At 34.9% G+C, this 20,059-nt stretch overlaps 1 protein-coding gene and 1 long non-coding RNA gene across 3 annotated transcripts; one reads left to right on the top strand and one right to left on the bottom strand.

The window, feature by feature from the left end:
* The first annotated feature begins 6,419 nt into the window (after positions 1 to 6,419).
* LOC109219367 lies at positions 6,420 to 8,082 on the top strand. The gene is made up of 2 exons (XM_019383809.1): positions 6,420 to 6,689; positions 7,171 to 8,082. The coding sequence occupies exon 2, from the start codon at positions 7,191 to 7,193 to the stop codon at positions 7,887 to 7,889; it is 699 nt and encodes a 232-aa protein (XP_019239354.1). The 5' UTR covers positions 6,420 to 6,689; positions 7,171 to 7,190; the 3' UTR covers positions 7,890 to 8,082.
* Positions 8,083 to 10,739: 2,657 nt separating this feature from the next.
* LOC109219365 lies at positions 10,740 to 11,921 on the bottom strand. 2 transcript variants are annotated; one of them, XR_002066935.1, is made up of 2 exons: positions 11,564 to 11,921; positions 10,740 to 11,443 (listed from the first exon to the last, which is right to left on the bottom strand). It is a non-coding gene; the product is annotated as an uncharacterized LOC109219365 (long non-coding RNA). The 2 variants fall into 2 exon arrangements; XR_002066936.1 differs by having other exon boundaries at positions 10,740 to 11,446; positions 11,564 to 11,878.
* Positions 11,922 to 20,059: the final 8,138 nt, after the last annotated feature.

The raw sequence follows: 20,059 nt of genomic DNA, 5'->3' as shown, positions 1-20,059 counted from the left end.
TCTGCTGCATCTAACACTATCAATCATCGAGACAGGACTAATAAACGCTACAAGAACACAAATATACATTGGAGAAAAGCTTAAAGGAAATATTATAGGAGTCGAATCAAAGTCAGCTCTTGGTCAATGTCTCAACTTGTATGGTCAAATAATAGGTTTATACAAGAGTGCTTTGGTTAATGTTGAAAAACATAAGTTATATGATGCAGCAAGTTTTGAATTTTCAATAGCTGCCAATAATGCTGAATATTGTCAAGGTTGGCTACTTCTTTCTGGAATTTCTGATGCTGACGTTTCAAGTGGTAACAAATTTATTAAGTATCTTAGTTTAACAGGATATACTGTTGTAAATGATCTTATCATCTCAGATTGGCTTATCAAGAAGTAGGTAATTCTTCTTGGTCCCACTTAATATTTATTATCCTTGAAAATAAGTTATTACCCGAATATTTTATTTGCTTCTTCCCATCAGAAAAACTTGATTCATATACATTGTATGCAATAGATCTAATTTTCCATTAAGGAAGAAAGTAAATTAATTACTGAATAATTGGTGCAATAAAATGTAATATTCGCTTGCATCTTACGCTATCTTCCACGATCCGTAAGTATGTGTGCATATACAGTGCACATGTTGGATAAAAGTCAAGACCGTATATAGAAAATTACTACACAATATCATACCAAGTTTGTACTAAGATTGAGATATTCTTGATGTTTAATTCCACCGTTGGAAGTGGGGGTTTACAAAGGAAACCGACAAATCACACAAAACTGATAATCCGAATCAAATCGAGAAAAAAAACTCGACTATGGTTCGGTTTGATTTGGTTTGGTGTTGGAAAAAAAAAATCCGACCATAATTGATTTGTTTGGTTTTAACTAAAAAAAATAAAACCGAAACCAAATTAACCTGACATTACATGTATATAAATTTTTAATAGATTTAATACATAAAAATATTTATTGCAGCGTAATTAATAAATATTTCTTAAATTTTTTCATACTTTTATCTTTTAACGTTTTATTTCAAGCTTGGACTTATAATTTTGAATGCCCCGATAAGTTTTATAGTTCATAAATATTAGTAACTCAAAGAAATCCCAAACCAAAATCAAATTATATTAGTGCTAACAAAAGACATTCAATTTAATTGTACTAGAATGGAATAGTCTTGGATATCTATTTTTTTTCATGGTTTAGATAAAATGTATAACTTATTCTTTTTAGTGTTTAGTATTAGTAAACTGTATTTGTAAACTAATTCCGGAAAAGATAAAATAACATATAAACAGAAAATGTAAACGAAATAAAAGTTAATCCGAGCCCACTGAATTCACAGTGTTTGCTTAAGGAATTTAATCCCCTCCTAGTACCCAAGGTTATGGATTATTTCCTCCCAGGATAGAACAAATTACACACTGGTGTAGTGGTACTTCAAACCCCAGTGTTTCAGCGAACACAAAGTTCGGTAGCAAATCACACTTAGTGTTGCTTTCTTTGAAGTTAAAAGTATGCAGAAGAAAGAAGGAGAACTCATAAAATCGTATAGAAAATATGAGAGAATGGACTTGTATTTATAGCTAATGTTGAGCTCAAAACTGAAGAGGTGCAACTCTTCAGAAAGGTTGTTTATGCAAAACGGCCATAGCATAAATGCCATACCATAAATGGCTATTTACGCAACAATAAATCGGGAATTCAAGAGGGAGGTTAATTTTCAATGACAAAACCGAAAAACGGATAACGGTAAAAGGTTTAATATTTCGTTGGATTTAATTTTAATATTAATATTATGTTATTAAAACAGATATAATAACATTTCTGTTAATATTTACTATTAACAAATAAATTTGATCCAAAAAATTAATCAATCAATCGATCAATTGACCAAATCCAAATCCAAATCCAAACCCAAAGCCGAGCGACGGCGACGACGGCGCGAGCTTGCCTTCTTCTCAACTCTTTAAGAGCTAGAAGAAGAGCAATTGCTTATATACCCATCAAAACCTCTTCCTCTTCCAATATGGGACAATGCCCCTTTAGCTTAAAACCTCAACATTTAGTCATGTAAATAAATAGTACTTAGTCATACTTATTTTAACAACTTAGTAATTCTAGATTATGTTCATTTTTATTATGGCTTATTAATTATATTTATTATGCGATTTTTTTATCTTTATTGTTGAATATTTTCGTACAAGATAGTTGATCTCATATTTTAAGTTATTTTCTTGAAAAATACCTTATATAGTTTTGTCTTGCTAAGATTACAAAAATATTTGGAGCACAAATTCTATGTTTTATATTATGAAGACTTTATGAAAAGAAAAAAAAAACTCGAAAAATTCGAGAAAAAACGAGATTAAAAAATCTGACTTTTATTGGTTTGTTTTGGTCTTTAATTTTAATAACCCGATATAATTGATTTGGTTATCCGAATCAACCGGACCTATATACCTCCTTAATAGAAAATGTGTTGTTTATTGGCTAAAAAAAAGTGAGGCTTCTATTTATTTAAACGCGTCAGTGTCCTGTCCTTTTGTAAATTAATAACTACGTAGAGCCCAAGCATTACTTGTTTTCCTAGTTGTTCTCGGACTCAAAATTAAATGAGAATTGCCATTATGGTAAGTATGAAACGTAGGTCCCACGTTTTCCTAGTTCTTCACGGACTCAAAATCATAATTCTCATAAGACTATGGTTTTACCAAGGGCTGCTTCTTAAAATTAGTGGCCTAAACCCAAATTTTAACAAGAGGCCTTATACTTATTTTTATTAGTATGTATACACATATATGCAAAAAAATTAATCTTGCCATTTTTTTCATACTTATTGTTTATAGTATATATTCTTAAATGACATAAAGTCTTTAACTTCACATAGTAATATTATTATTTATATTAGAAAATAATAATTTAAATAAATGAGATGTTAGACATGTATTTACAATATGTTACCTTTGATATTGTTGTAAATTTACTAATATGAAGATTAAGTAGTTTAATTCAAAGTTTTAAAATATTTTATTGTTAAAGAGTAGACACCTTTCTTTTTTTTTTCTTTTTTTACAATTTTTTGTACTTTTTTATTTTTTTATACAAACCTTAATATTGTCTAACTTGAAATAAAATTTTAAAATTCATTATTAAAAATTTTGGGGGGACCTAAATTAAAGGCTTTACTAGTCTCCTATCAGAGCCACTTGTCCACACCTGATATTCTCAATCAAATTTATAGAGTCTCATTTAAGCTAAGGCAATAATAACAAGAACATTAAAGGCAGTGAGTGTGTCATTCAGTTACCAAATGTGAATAAAGTTGGTTGAACAGTACGTTCATGGTGGGGCTATAGTCTATAAATAACTGTTGATCGTCAATGAAGGGCGGCTCAATAGAACTGGTGGCCTAAAACCAAAATATACTAAAAAGACCCTGAAACGTCTTTTACGAAATCCATATTATATTGAGATACAAAAAAAACTACATGACTTTGATATAGTGGTGAGAGTGCAACTCATGATGTATGAGTTAGTCGCACATCATATGGTATTGAATTGATCTTCCCCTAAATGAAAATGGTAAAGGGTGAACCCATTATCTGTCGTGTTTTGAATCTTGTGACATTTGTCTCGAGGATTTCTTAGTTAAAAAAGATGAAACACAAAAGAACTTGCTTTCTAGTGTGTGAATCAATGAAATGTGACAAAACAGAATAGTTAATTTAGAGAATTTGAGTTGAAATTAAAAAGTAAAATCGTGAGAAACATGAAAAAAGACTATACATAAAGGAAGAAAATAAAATTGATGAGAAGATAAATATATTATTTAATTTAGTGAAAAAAATTTATCCAATTAACTCACTCAATTTTACGTCTACCAAATATTAAAAGTTATTAAATTTAAAACCTTTTATTAATAATTATATAAATATAAATTATGGAGTATATATTATATAATAATATAGTAGTGCTTCTTATTTTTATTAATTAACTCACTCACTAGAGGCTTATTTCCTGGAGGAAGATCAACCAATTCCCATGTATGATTATCCAAAATTGATTGAATCTCACTATTGACTGCCTCTTTCCAAAATGCTGAATCAGAAGACGACATAGCCGCTTTAAAAGTTTGAGGCTCATTTTCAAGCAAGAATGTCACAAAATCTGGTCTAAAGGACGTAGATGTTCTTTGACGTTTGCTACGCCTTGGATCTTCTATACTTGGAGTATTTTCCTTTGGTTCTTCCCGAGGTCGTTTAGGTTTTTCACTTAACGACTCGCTTTTAGTTTTATACGGATAGATGCTTTCAAAGTATTCAGCATTATCTGATTCCATTACCGTATTAACATGAATCTCGGGATTATCAGATTTATGAACCAAAAGTCAACATGCTTTACTATTTGTAGCATATCCAATGAAAACGCAATCTACTGTTTTTGGTCCAATTTTAACCCTTTTAGGTAAAGGAACCTGTACCTTTGCTAGACACCCCACAGTTTGAAATATTTCAAGTTGGGTTTTCTTCCTTTCCATTTTTCATATGGAATAGATTGCGTTTTGCTGTGGGGTACTCTGTTGAGTATTCGGTTAGCTGTAAGGATAGCTTCCCCCCACAAACTCTGCGGTAATCTGGAATTTATTAATAAAGAATTCATCATTTCTTTTAATGTCCGATTTTTTCTTTCCGCAATTCCGTTGGATTGAGGTGTGTAAGGTGCAGTAGTTTGATGGATAATTCCATATTCCGAACATATTTCTGCAAACGGAGATTCATATTCTCCACCTTGATCACTTCTAATCATTTTGATCTTTTTATTCAATTGATTTTCTACTTCATTCTTGTATTGCTTAAATGCTTCAATTGCTTCATCCTTACTATTAAGCAAATAAACATAACAATATCTAGTATAATCGTCAATAAAAGTAATAAAATACTTTTTCCCACCTCGAGATGATGTCGACTTCATATCGCAAATGTCAGTATAAATTGCTATTTATCTGTATTGCTATAAGTAAATAAAACAGTAATCTTTCTGAAAAATAAAACAGAAAGTTAGTAGAAACAATTCTGAAAAATAATATTCGAACTTCAAAATAATTTTTGAAACGTTATTGGAACAAATCGAGCCCACTGAATACACAGTGTATCCTTAAGGAAATTATTCCCCTCAGGTACCCGAGGTTATGGAATGTATCCTCCCAGGATAGAACGATTTAACTCACCGGAGTGTTGGTACCAAAAACGCCGATGATCAGCGAACCACTCGATGGCAGCAAAACACACTGGAATTTTAGTGCAGAAGAAGAAGAAGATAATTAGAAAATTTCGTAAGTAAATATTCTGGGACTTGAAGGTCTATTTATAGTCAACTTGGTGATGTTTCTGAAGAGGTTTGCAACCTTTCAGAATAGTCATGACTGTTGGAACAGGTGTGACCCTCTGAAGAGTCATGACTGTTGGAATAGGTGTGACCCTCTGAAGAGGTTTGCAACTTTTCAGAATAGTCATGGCTGTTGGAACAGGTGTGACACTGTTTCAGAACAACCATGGCTGTTGGAAATTCTTGCGGGAAATTTAAAACGAATTTAAATTAATCCGGAAAAGAAAAACGGGATAGACCGGACCGGGTCGCGGGTCATCCTTCCATTTTTTTTCCCACCATTTTTTTTCACACCTCTTTTATTATTATTTGTTAAATAACAAACCCAACACGTAATACTGCAACCTTGCCAATGTAGTGATCCCCTACTTGCCAGAATCCTCTTATTGGTTTTTCACCAATGCTTAATGATAATACTAATTATTAATGATGGCGAGCATGTAATTTTTGGCCAATATATAAATTACTCCAAAAAATTTCAAAAATAGTTTTTTTAAAATTATTTTATAGAATTATAGAATTTTTTTTTATATTTGATTTGATTTGATTTGATTTGTGCGTCTTTATATTTGATGCATTTTTAGTAGCATTTTAAATCCTAAGAAAAATTCAAAAATATTTTAATCTTTACATTTTCTTAGATTTTAATGGCATAATTAATTAAAACACTAAAATACCAAAAATTCATTTGTCACTTTACATGCATTGTTAGTTAAATAAATTAGTTAATTGTTAGAAAAATAGGTCATTAGGTTAATTTTGAAAATTAGTTGGAATTAGGAGTGTTAATAAAATGGCTAAATTTGAGAGTTAAATTGAAGAAATAAAGAAAGGAAAGAGGGGCTGCCGAATTGGGCCAGATGCAGCAGCCCAATATCCATGCAAGGTCTGCCCAGACCAAATCCACCCCAACCCAACTCCCGAATCCGGTCCAGTCCCCCAATAAACCAAACGACCCGATCCAAGCTAATCCCCACCCTTCATATCAATTGATCCAACGATCAGAACTAACCCCTTTGGCACATGAAAATGTCTGAACCAACCCCCAAGCCCTAGAGACCATCTCACTTCTTCATTCCCTCACTCTCTCTCACCATCTGCCCAGAGCCGCCGCCGGGAATCGCCCTATGGCGGCGGCCAACCACCAAACATCCGCAATAATTCACCAAATAATTCCCCTCTGGCTATTGGTTGATGTCGCTGCATGTAGCACTGGGTCCGTCTTCAAGCGCGAGCCAGTGCTCGTGTGGCGACAACGACCATTGCCCGGATTCCTTGTGGCCACCATTGACGATCCCCATTAGGTAATCACTCTTTCTCGCGGCTTCAGTTTCTCCCTGTTCTTCTGCAAATTAATTGATAATCTGATTCGGTTTGATTCCTTTTGTTTTTCTTAAAATTGCATATTTTTAGACTGATTCGTTTAGTTTGTTTGGAGTTGGCATTACTGAAATTATTTTCCTAGTTGTTCTCGGATTATCGTAGGGCCCACGTCTTTCCTATTTCTTCTTGGACTCAAAATATGGGCACACGCTTTTACTATTTTCCTAGTTCTTCTCGGATTCAAAATCCTAACTTTTATAGGATTATGGTTTTACTATAAAAGTGCATACAAATACATTAATCAACCACTACACATCTTCTACTTCAAAATCATTCAAGAAACAACAAATTCCTTTCCAAAATCACTCACTCTAAGAAATATGTCGGCTGCAGTTGCTGCAGGAACAACAACGCTAAGACAATGGTCTAATTTTGCAAAAAATTCTTATGTGTGCGTGACAGGTTCAAAATCCACTACTTACATGCTTAGACAACAAAAGAAGTGCACGCTTCATCTCAACAAAACCTCTCTTGACAAGGTTGGTTTGCCTCTTCAAGTTTCGGTTACTGTAATGTTTTGTTCTTCATCATCACTTTCTACTAGTTTTGGTAAAAATCACATACTTGATCACAAAACTGAGCTCATATTTTGGATTCCATACGATGAAATCTTCTCGGACGATGCTCATGATATTATGTCGAAAATTATCTACTTGATGAATGTCCCTTTTTCCTTGGAGGATAAGCTAAATTGGAGAGACACAAAACAATATGGCAAAATTGAGATAACTGCCATTTTGGAAAACAAGGACATGTTGATTTCCAAAATAGTGGACTCTGTTAGGAGTATGATGGATTCTCCAGCTTCGCCTAACGACAAAGTTCATAGCTTTATGAATTTGGAAATTTTGAAGGTCACTCAACTATCCCAAATAGAATTCTTGAATAAGCTTAAGAATATTGAACCAGACCACAATACTCAGGCGCGGAAAAGGCCTCAAGGAGTGATCAGTTCACGACTCGAAAAGCTTGATGCTTTGCAGAAGGATTTAGGATTGCAAAAGATGAAATTTGTAAGTGAGGGTTCAAATCTTTTTGGAGATGTGCTTTATTTGCAGGGAAGATTTCTCAATTGGCTCTACCGTCTTATGCTTAAAGGCATGTTCCCATATATATCATGAAACATGTTTTCTTGAATGGCTTCTGAAAAATAGATCCTGCCCTTATTGTCGGTCCGAATTAAAGTAGATTTGAAATCTTTGTAATTCATGTTGTTTTCAGTATGATGTAAACATTGATGTCTCTTTATGTACATGTGCTACTATTGCTTTTGTTAATTTGTTAAATGTTAAGGTGCATATTGAGTTACTTTTACAAGGTCTGATGACTACGGCTGCCTACTGCTTTTCTTTTTTGTTCTGTTTCTAATACTGCAATTTAGTGAAGACCCTGATTTTCATTATTCATTTCAATTTCGTTAATTTAATCCAAGACCCTTATATTGTTTGGAGTTTAAGGAGTAAATTTCTTGGATGGTCAACTAATTTATGGACATCGGATCATTGTCACTTTTGTTTCTTTTAGGACAACATAGTCATTCAACTATTGTCTTTTGACTAAAAAATTAAACTTCACACATTTGATATGCCATGTTATATTAAAACCTCATTTTTTAATAATAAAATCCATTAAACCCATGACCTTCATACCAATTTAATCCACCCAATAAAAAACAGGTCTACTTTAATTACGTAATACTGCAAACTTGCCAATGGAGTGATCTCCAACTTGCTAATTATTGGTTTTTCGCTAATGCTTAATGGTAATACTAATGATTAATGATGATAGTGAACTCAGCGAACATTCAACCTATAGTACAACCAAAATTCAGCCAAAGGTGGAAAATTAACGAAGCAAACGAAAAGGATGGACCTTAGATGAATTTTGTCCAATAAAAAGACGATCTTAGATGAATTTTGTCCAATAAAAGACATAATTCAGTAATATAAGATGTATAAGAAAATCTTATATGGATTATGTGCATATTCGCGAATGTAATTAACGTGGACCAATTTTTTTGTCAAAACAGCACGGTATAGCCAGTTTTCGGACTGGTCATTCAAAAATAGCCAGCGTTTACTAAGTCAATGAAAAATAGCCACTATTTTGCTGCAACAGAGACCGGTCCAGCATAATATACTGGAGTTCGGTGCACTTGTGTATGAACTCCACCATATTATGCTGCACCGGTATACTTTGCTGGATCCAGTATAATATATTGGAGACTGGAGCACCGGTGCTCCAAACTCCAGTATATTATGCTGGACCGGTATACTTGCTGGAACTCCAGTATATTATGCTGGAGTTCTAGTGTACTTATGCTGGAACTCCATCATATTATGTTGGAGTTCCAGCATACTTATCCTAGAACTCCAGTATAATATGCTGGAGTTCAAGTATACTTATGCTGGAACTCCAGCATAATATACTGGCGTATTTTCCGGGGTTTTGGACAGTATTTTCGCTCAGATTTACATGAAAAGTGGCTAAATTTCGATTACTTTTGAAACTGAGCTATTTTTGAACAACCAGTTGTAATCTGACTATTTTTAAATTTCACTCAATTTTTTTTATTGGGTGAGTTAGATGGGTATAAGGGTCATGGGTTAAATGAGTTATATTATTATGATTAAAAAAATAAATTTTTACCTCCTATAGTAAAGGTTGATACCTTATTTATTTTAAATAAATACTCTTTTAAAAAATTGTATTCCGTAGCTACCTTTTGATTTTTATAGCCAAATATCTATTTATGGTCACCTCCTACCCTTAAGCCACAAAATATGCTTTGTATCATTTTTCTCTCTTCTTTCAGATTTTTCTCCACACACTCTCTCTCAACTCTAGTCTTTCTCCATGAAAATTTCTCTTGTTTTAACGAATCAGATATCATGGCCTACTTCCGATACCAGCTTCAGATCTAATGCTCGGCGTTGATAAATTAGTCTCACCATCAGATTTATGGTCTAGTTCTCATGTTAATTGGAAGATTCTAGCAGCACAGGCTGCCGGCATCCGGATTCTCCTACCACGGCCTTCAACTTTCGTGTGCTGGTCTTTTGAGGATCTTTAGTGAATCGAATTAGAGACGCTTATATCACATGGAGGGCATAGACCATTTTACTCAAAGATTTTTCAAGTTCCAAGAATTTTCTGGCGTAACTTTCGTGTGCCGGTCCTTCAAATTCCGAGGAAAATTCAGGTTCCTGTTCCGAATAAAATCGTTGGCGGCGAGGACGATGTGGTAGATAAGAAGAAAGTGAAAATTGAGGTTCCTATTCCGAAGGAAATTGTTATTTTCATCCGCTGAGACGACATTAGGGATGTTCTTGAACAAAGACGACGGAGTTTGGGGCTGAGCTACTTGAATTTTTTGTTAATATATTTCAATGTATTTCAATGTATCTCGCTGTATTTTCATGTATTTCATTGTATTCATTGTCCTTTTTTTAAATTGTATTTCAATGTATCTCGCTGTATTCCATGTATTTCATTGTATTCACTGTCTCGTTGTATTCCATGAATGTATTCATATATTTTTTTTAATTAATATAATTTATGTATTCAAAAGTATTATATAATTTCTCTGAAGATTGCTATGTTTTTGGGTGTTTTCGGTTGAGAATCTTTTTTATAACTGGAAATATAAAATTTGTGTGTTATAATTGAGTTTGTTGAGTTATATTAGGAGTCTATTATGTTAATTGATTCACTTTCCGTTTAAAAACAGTGTAATCCCCTGTTTCACGCCGTGAATACAGTCGAATACAATAATCTGTCCAGCTGTAATCCCATGTTTCACGCCATGAATACAATCGAATACAAAATCTGTCTAGCTGTAATCCCCTGTTTCACGCCTAGAAATGCTACTGTATTCATGAATACAGTAGCTTAAATACATCGAATACACTCTAAAAAATCTGAAAACATAGCTATAAGAAGTAATATAGTAAATGGTAGCTACAACTAGCTAATAACCACTAAAACATAGTGGTTTCTGAAAGTTTCTCTTAAAAAAAAAGGATTTTAATATGATATAACATGTCAAATGTATGTTTTATTTATTTTCTGATTTAGATATTTTCGTAAGTTGTGTACTATCCAAGGAATTTACTCCAGTTTAAGATTACTCCCTCCGGTCCACAATAAGTGACCAGTTTGCTTTAGGCACGCCCATTAAGAAAATACTAAATTCTATACAAAAATACCTAGTATGACTAAACTACCATTAATTAAATATTGGTCACATAGTTATAGTGGCATTTACTTCTCTTCTCAAATCACTACATTATTCAAATCAAAATAAAATTTGAAACTTTTGCTAAAATTTTAAGAACGTCTTTAAAAAAACAAACTGGAGCCAATTTTTTCAATTTTTGCCACGAAAAACTATCTTATAAAAGGAAGCTCAATTTCCAGGTTATTGTTAAACATGGCTAAAATGGAAAAGCACCAAATTTCTCCACTTCAAATTGATCTAAACATTCCTTTGGAATCCGAGGATGAGCATGTTGGTGGAGAACAACTACTTGATCTTAATGAAGTCATCAACTTTGATTTCCTTCAAGTCTTGAATTGTTTCAAGTTGTTCCTCAACTTTGATATCCATGGAGATTGAATGACTTCTCAATTGCTAAAGTAGTTGTTCTCGAGTCTTTGAATGACTTTTCAGTTGCTGCTATTTAATTTTAGTAATTTAATGTGAGAAATGAGAAAATTTTTTAGGGATATGCACATAGGGGTAAAAGAGTAAAAATAAATTGAATTTTTTTTTATTACATAAATGGACACTTACTTCGGACCAAAATGAAAAAGCAAATTGGTCATTTATTGTGGACCGGAGGGAGTAGCATCTACGATGAACGGATTGCACAATAGATATCTTGTGTCTTTAAAGTTGTACTATAGGATTTCAATATATATATAAAAAATAGAGATTGGTTATGCATGAAATGTTGCAAATGAATTCACATATGAATTGAACTCCCAATTATATCTCACAAGCCTAGCACTCCTTTTTCTGTTAAGATATGAGAAACAGGAATCATGCATCAGAAAATATATACTCCTAAAATATTATTCAACGATGAAGCACAAGCAGGATAACTCCATCAAAGAATAAGCCAACCTATTTCTTTACAAAAAAGAAGAATGAATTCATACACTACACATGAATGTTACAAGATATGATCAGATACCACACATGAATTTGATAAGATCAGCTGGAGTTAGGTAATCAAATTGGGATATAGCTAGGATGCATTGTATTCATTCAATTAGTATTATCCCAATTCCGCAATTAAATCCACACCACAGGTTACAGTCTCTAAATGTACACACCAACTTATCTGTTTAGGAACATTATTAAAATTAAGGCTATATTACATCTCCCACAGCATAATTTTAGCTTACACACGGGAACCACTACACTAAAACCTTTTTATAACCGTCTCGTTTGTTCCGATATTTTTTGGCTGCTATACTGAAGTGCTGTTATAGATGACATATATTATAACACAACATAATAATCGGTTCTGAGAAAAGCTTGGCTTTTACACGGAATGACTGTTATATGGGGATGCTGTTATAGAAAGGTCTGACTGTATATGGGAGGATTTTTTTTAAAAAAAAATCTGAACAAAGCTGAAAATCTAATTAGTTTAAAAATATTTCAGAAAGTTATTAGAATGATAAAAGTAAAATAATTCTAAATAATTCAAATGAAGAAAACATAAAAAATTGTCATTATATTTTACATTTCGATATTTTTCTCTCATATCGCAATCATGGGCGAAGCCAATCCCCGGAAAATTACACCATATTGCTATATAATTTTTTTTGTTTATGTATATTTACTATGCGTTGACTGCCCTTAACTTTACAATGTATCTTATTTTTGTATATTCTGATACCCCATGGTGAAAATCCTGACTCCGCAACAATCTGTAAACAGTAATACTTTTAACAGTAGCAGAAATTATTAATTGGAAGAGCTGCTAAAAATATTTATAAGTAAAGAGGTCTAATGTTTTTCTGTTTTTGGTTCAAAGAGAGCCGTAATATGATTCAATCGAACTCAACTAGAAGTTAGCAGAACAAAGGATACATATTTACAAGATCAACGGACTTCAATATAGTGAATATCAGTGGCGGAGCCAAGATTTTTATTAAGGGAAGTCAAAGTATAAAGAAACAAACTCACCAAGAAGTCAAAGGGTGTCATTATATAGTATATATACATATTTTAAAAAAATTATCAAGCTAAACAGTTTAATTTTTCAACGAAGGAATGTCGGTTGACACACCTTGGGTGCATGTGGCTCCCGCTCCGCCACTGGTGAATCTGTATATAGAAGTTGATTACCAAGAGAAAGAAAAAGAACAATTAAATTTCTTATAGTAAAGTAATTAATTTCTACATAAGCTAATTTTTAAGGCTGGTTTCTCCTTTTCATCATGTATTGGGAAAAAACTGAATTTAAATATTGAAGATGACATGTCATGACACATGGACCGGTCAAATAGTCAAAGCATGGCAAACAGTTAGAAGACACGAGCAACAATAGATGCGGGAGAGAAGATACTTAAAGGTACGAGCTACTATCCAGATGAAACGAGACTCGTACCTGTTCGAGCCATTTAAAGCTCGAAGATCAGAAGGAATTGAAGATATGAATCTGATAGCGTAAAAGAGTCCAAATTCAACATTAAATGCCAAATACGTTAGAAAATTTGTATTTAATAAGAATGATTGAATAACGTTTCTTTTAATGTCATTTACTGCTCGTAATTGCCTCATTAAGACAAAGGTATTACACTTTCTCTTAGAATTGACTATAAAAGGATAAAGTCACAACATCTGTAGGGGACACAAAAAATATCATTCCGATTATACTGAAATATACTCTTATTCATTGCTTTATTGTTGTTCACAAAATCTCTTATTTCTTGATTTTCAGTAACCCGATTTCTCTATTAAATTCTAGTTTTAACCAAATATTCAGTTTTTTGGTTAAACAAATTGGTTCCGTTACCGGGAATCTGATAATCTATTCTCTTTAAGTTACATTTTATCTGTTATTATCATCATGTCGAACAACAACAACAACAATAACAGTGAGAATACCTTGGGAAACCATGAACATCAAGTCCATCAAAATCAAGGTGATTTACAAAACATTAACGTGGTTCCTTCCCCTCAAAATTCACCACGTCAATCTCATGAAGGCACTCCTACTCCTGAATCCCGGGCTGTTGAATAAGAGCAATCTGAATATTTTGAAGGAGCGGATGACGCTTTATAGAAAGTAAATTGATGCACGGGTTAATAAAGCTCTTCAAACTCTTGTTACTCGATTACCTGTTGCACCACCCACACCTACGCCTAATAACAACACACTGGAGAATCCTCGTTCTGGCCTTATCAATTCTGGAAATGGAGGAACCCCAGTGAGCCACAGGAAGGAGAACCAGGTAACTCAAGTAATTCTCATTTGCAAAATTTAGTACTAACTTTGCAGAAACAGCTTAAGGAACAAAATGAGCGCATCGAGCAAATCCCTGGTGTTCCTCCTGTGATCAAAGGAGTGGATGTGGATAAGTACTCTCAACAACCTTGGAAACCAAGTGCTGCTCCCCTTCCAATCTCTAAAAAGTTCAAAATGCCTGAAATCTCGAAATATGACGGCACAACAGACCCACGTGATCACATAACTGCATTTACTACAGGTGTAAAAGGCAACGATTTGACCAAGCATGAAATCGAATCCGTGTTGGTCAAAAAATTTGGAGAAACACTCACCAAGGGTGCATTAACCTGGTATTCTCTTTTACCTGAAAATTCTATAAATTCTTTTGCTGAGCTAGCAGATTCTTTTATTAAAGCGCACTCGGGAGCTCAAAAGGTTGAAAAAAGAATGGAAGACATTTTCAAAATTAAACAAGGGGACTCAGAGTTGCTCAGAGATTTTTGTTGATAGATTCCAACGTGAAAGGATGACTTTACCCCGTGTACCTGATAATTGGGCTGCAATAGCTTTTGCAAGCAACTTAAATGATAAAAGTTCAGAAGCCACGAGAAGACTTAAAGAAAGCCTTCGAGAGTTCCCTGCAACCACTTGGAATGACGTTTATAACAGGTACAGTACGAAGTTGCGAATTGAGGAAGATACCGTACCTCAGTTTCATCATGAAGAAAGAAGCAATTCCAGGAGGCCAGAAACCGAAAAAAGATCAGGTAAAAACAGGTACGATCCATATATGGGACCTGCAAGAAAAGACTCACGGTCAAAGGAGGATAATCAACGATATGATCAAAAATCGAGGAACAGGGAATCTGGTTCTTCATCTAGGTTCAGAAATGACCGAAACAGACAAGAGTCGCGAGATGATGACAGAGGTTTAAAAGCGAGATTCGGTGGGTATAATTTCAATGTTACTACTTCTGAGCTCGTAGCTGTTTTAAGAGGCATGGGAGACAAGGTACGGTGGCCAAAAAAGATGCGGTCAAATCCAAACAGGCGCAATCCAGACCATTGGTGTGAATTCCACAATGATTACGGGCACAAGACTTCAGAATGTAGATTCTTACAGAGTGAAGTGGATCATCTATTGAAACAAGGGTATCTCACTGAGTTATTTAGTGAGAAAGGGAAACAAGCCTATATGAAAAATAGGCATGAGCCACCAAAACCCCCATCACCCAAGAGAACCGTGAATGTTATAAGTGGGGGAGAAGATATTTATGGTGTAACATATACGGCTTCCAACAAGGTTTCGAAAGCAACGATTACACACGGGAAACGGGTACGGCAGGTTTTAGAAAATGAAAGTATTTCTTTCGATGATGCGGATACTGAAGGAGTGATGACCCCCCATAACGACGCACTGGTAATATCTTTACTTGTACATGACACTAATGTAAAACGAGTTTTGATTGATCCAGGAAGTTCCGTAAATATTATACTACTGAGGGTATTGCGTGAAATGCAAGCTGAAGACCAAATGATACCGAAGGCGCATACCTTGTCTGGGTTCGATAATTCAAGTGTGGTAACAAAAGGAGAGGTAGTCCTAACAACTTTTGTTGCAGGTGTTGTTAAAGAAACTAAATTTCAGATAGTAGATATGGAAATGACTTATAATATGATCATGGGGAGACCTTGGATCCATGATATGGAGGCTGTCCCATCAACTCTACATCAAGTTATTAAATTCCCATCTCCATGGGGAATATGCCAAATCAGAGGCGATCAACAAACATCTACAAGCATTAATTCCGTTGCAGATTCAGTTGTTAATAGTGGAGACAAATAGCAATTACAGAATTTAGGTGAGGGTAACACGGAGTCAACCTCACCTGAGCAAAAGCAAACAGATGTAGATTCGAGGCCTGATACCATTCAAGAACCAGAGGAGAACGAAAATATCAAAACAACGATAGAAGAGCTAGAGGTCGTGGTGCTGTTTATACATTGGCCCGAGAGAAAAGTGTACATAGGAGCTAATCTTAGCCCGGAGGTAAAACGCAAATTGATTGAATTTTTAAAAGTTAATGTAGATTGTTTTGCTTGGTCCCATTCTGACATGACAGGGATACCACCGGAAGTCATGACTCATAAGTTGAATGAAGATCCATCATATCCTCCCGTCAAGCAAAAAAAAAGGAAGCAAGGAACTTTCAAAAATAAGGTGATTCAAGAGGAAGTTCAAAAATTGCTAAAAATTGGTTCAATTCGTGAGGTAAAGTATCCTAACTGGTTAGCTAATACTGTTGTGGTTCCTAAGAAGAACGGTAAGTGGCGAGTTTGTGTAGATTACACAGACCTTAATAAAGCCTGTCCAAAAGATTCCTTTCCATTACCACACATAGACCAGTTAATTGATGCTACTGCAGGGCATGAGCTATTAAGTTTTTTAGATGCATATTCAGGCTATAATCAAATCGAGATGGATCCAGGTGATGAAGAAAAAACTTCTATTATAACAAACAGGGGGACTTACTGTTACAAGGTAATGCCTTTCGGTCTTAAGAATGCAGGTGCAACGTATCAAAGGTTGGTCACACAAATGTTTCAAGAACATTTAGGTAAAACCATGGAAGTATATATAGATGATATGCTAGTTAAAACTCAACATTCAGAAGATCATATATCACACTTATCTGATACGTTTAAAATTTTACGAAAATATAATATGAAGTTGAATCCAGAAAAATGTGCATTTGGAGTGGCGTCAGGAAAATTTTTAGGTTTTCTTGTTTCTAACCGTGGAATTGAAGTGAATCCTGCACAGATTAAGGCCATTGAAGAAATTCCAGATATACTTTCTAACAAGAAAGAGGTTCAAAGATTAACCGGGAGAATTGCAGCTCTGGGAAGATTCATTTCCAAGTCTTCAGAAAAATGCTTCAAATTTTTCTCAACTTTAAAGAAACAGGATCATTTTGAATGGAACGAAGATTGTCAGCAAGCACTTAAGAATCTGAAAGTATATCTGTCAAATCCACCGTTGTTGGCGTACCAAAGGTAGGAGAGAAGTTACTCATTTATCTTGCCGTGTCAGAAGTTGCGGTAAGTGCTATTTTAGCTCGGGAGGATCAAGGTAAACAATCTCCTATCTATTATGTAAGCAAGTCTTTGCTAGATGCAGAAACACGGTACCCGCAATTAGAAAAATTAGCGCTAGCCTTGATTATGGCATCTAGAAAATTAAGACCTTACTTTCAATGTCATCCCATTGCTGTGGTTACTGCTTTTCCATTACGAAACATTTTACATAAACATGAATTATCAGGTAGATTAGCGAAATGGGCTATAGAATTAAGTGAGTACGACATCACTTATCAACCTAGAACTGCTATAAAATCTCAGGTATTAGCTGATTTCAGTCAGGGGATGCAATTAGAAGCAGAAAAAGAATTACAAGTTTTTAATGGTGCAAACCCGGGGACTTGGGTTTTATTCACTAACGGTTCATCTAACGTAAAAGGCGCAGGTTTAGGAATAGTTCTCGTACCACCCACGGGTGAAACTATTAGACAAGCTATAAAGTGTCATTCGATAACTAACAATGAAGCAGAGTATGAAGCTGTCATTGCAGGTTTGGAATTGGCTCGGGAACTTGGCATAACCCAAATTATAATCAAGAGTGATTCACAACTTGTTGTTAACCAGATGCTGGGGACTTATGCGGCCAGGGAATCACGAATGCAAGAATACTTAGGAAAAGTACGTGAATTAATAAAGCAGTTTCAGACGTGGAAAGTTGTGCAGATACCAAGAGATGAGAATTTAGAGGCAGATGCTTTAGCCAATCTCGCATCTGCAACAGACGTGGCAAAAGATGCAAATGCTTCAGTTGTACATTTATTCCATACCATTCTCGAGCCTGATAAGAATGAGGTAAATTTTAATAATTTAACCTGGGATTGGAGAAACGAGATTGTTGCTTTTCTGCAGTATGGAACCGTACCTGATGACAAAAGGAAGGCACACGCGCTCCGTAAAAAGGCTGCTCGTTACTGTTTATATCAAGGAAACCTTTATCGAAAGATGTTCGGTGGACCATTAGCAAGGTGTCTTGGACCTTCCCAAACAGAATATGTAATGAGAGAAATACATGAAGGACATTGTGGAAATCATGCGGGAGGAAGGTCGTTGGTAAAAACATTGATTCGAGTTGGGTATTATTGGCCTAAGATGGAAGAGGAAGCAAACAGTTTCGTGTCTAAATGTGATAAATGTCAAAGGTACGGGAATAATATGCATAGACCAGCTGAGTTACTGCATCCCGTCATAGCTCCGTGGCCCTTTATGAAATAGGGGATGGATATCGTAGGTCCATTATGCAAAAGGTCAGGTGAAGTTTCTACTTGTACTTACTGATTATTTCACTAAATGGGTAGAAGCGGGAGCATTTAAACAGGTACGAGATAAGGAGGTCAAAGACTTCATTTGGCGTAATATCATATGTCGATTTGGTGTGCCAAAGGAGATTGTTTGCGACAATGGCCCTCAATTTATCGGAGCTCAAGTCACTGAGTTTTTTGAGAGCTGGCAAATTAAAAGAATCACATATTCACCTTATCACCCAGTAGGCAATGGGCAAGCAGAATCAACGAACAAGGTCATTATTAACAACTTGAAGAAAAGGTTACAAGATTCAAAAGGTAATTGGCCTGAGGTATTACCTGGAGTATTATGGGCTTATCGTACAACGACAAAAACAAGCACGGGAGAAACACCATTTTCAATGGTTTATGGTGCAGAAGCCTTAATCCCAGTTGAAATAGGAGAACCGAGCACACGATATGCTCAGGCAACAGAAGAATCAAATGGTGAAGAAATGCGGGTAAACCTTGATTTGCTCGAAGGAAGAAGAGAAGCCGCATTAATAAGGATGGCAGCACAAAAGCAAGTGATCGAACGATATTACAATAGGAAAGCACGATTGCGATACTTCAAAACTGGGGACTTCGTGCTTAAAAGGGTTTTTCAATCTACAAAGGCAGCCAACGCGGGTAAACTAAGTCCAACCTGGGAGGGACCCTACAGAGTTCGGGACATTGCAGGAAAAGGAGCATACGATTTAGAAACAATGGACGGGAAGGTGCTTCCCTCACATTGGAATGCAGTTCATTTGAAGAGATACTACCTCTAAGGAAAAACCCACGGTCAGGTATCACCACGTTAAATTATTTATTTTTTGAATTGTTAAAATTTTACTAACAATTTTAGATGATAGGCAAAACGCTAACCCGTACTAAATGATGAGTCACGACCTGTAAGGCAAAAGGAAATAAAACTAAAATTCCTAGCCCAGGGTTACAATTATTCTGATAGAAGTATACACGGGTTAAGCAGTCTTCATCTATAATCGCACCCTCGAGTCCCGTATGTATTTCCTTTTCAGGAAAAGGACCAGGTGAAGAAGATTACCAAGTGCTCGAGGCTTCATACTTCACCACTCAAACACTTGGGGGACTACATATTGCACACAGATACGTGCGGGAAAACAGATATGTAGATGAAAGTTGAAAAACAAAGAGACAAGTGTCGAGCAGAAGCTACGGAACCTCAACATTTATCATTATGTTCTTTCCCATCAAAATAAATGAGGATATAAAACATTCATCATAGTGATCGAACTCATGGGAACAATGGAGTCACATCTCAAACCCTTCCTAGTACATGAAGATAGGGTCATGACGATATACTGAAACGGGTTATAAGAAAAAACCTTGTTAGAATTATATTTATTTTGCAAAAATCTGTTACAAGAAAAACAGTTA

The sequence above is a fragment of the Nicotiana attenuata genome, unplaced genomic scaffold, assembly GCF_001879085.1.
Source record: "Nicotiana attenuata strain UT unplaced genomic scaffold, NIATTr2, whole genome shotgun sequence".
Classification (NCBI taxonomy): Eukaryota; Viridiplantae; Streptophyta; class Magnoliopsida; order Solanales; family Solanaceae; genus Nicotiana; species Nicotiana attenuata.
The sequence above is the reverse complement of the archived record's forward strand: the minus strand, read 5'-3'. Positions and strand labels throughout refer to the sequence as shown.

Excerpts from the sequence above, each read along its gene's own strand:
- LOC109219367 (XM_019383809.1), top strand. The coding sequence starts at position 7,191 with ATGCTTAGACAACAAAAGAAGTGCACGCTTCATCTCAACAAAACCTCT.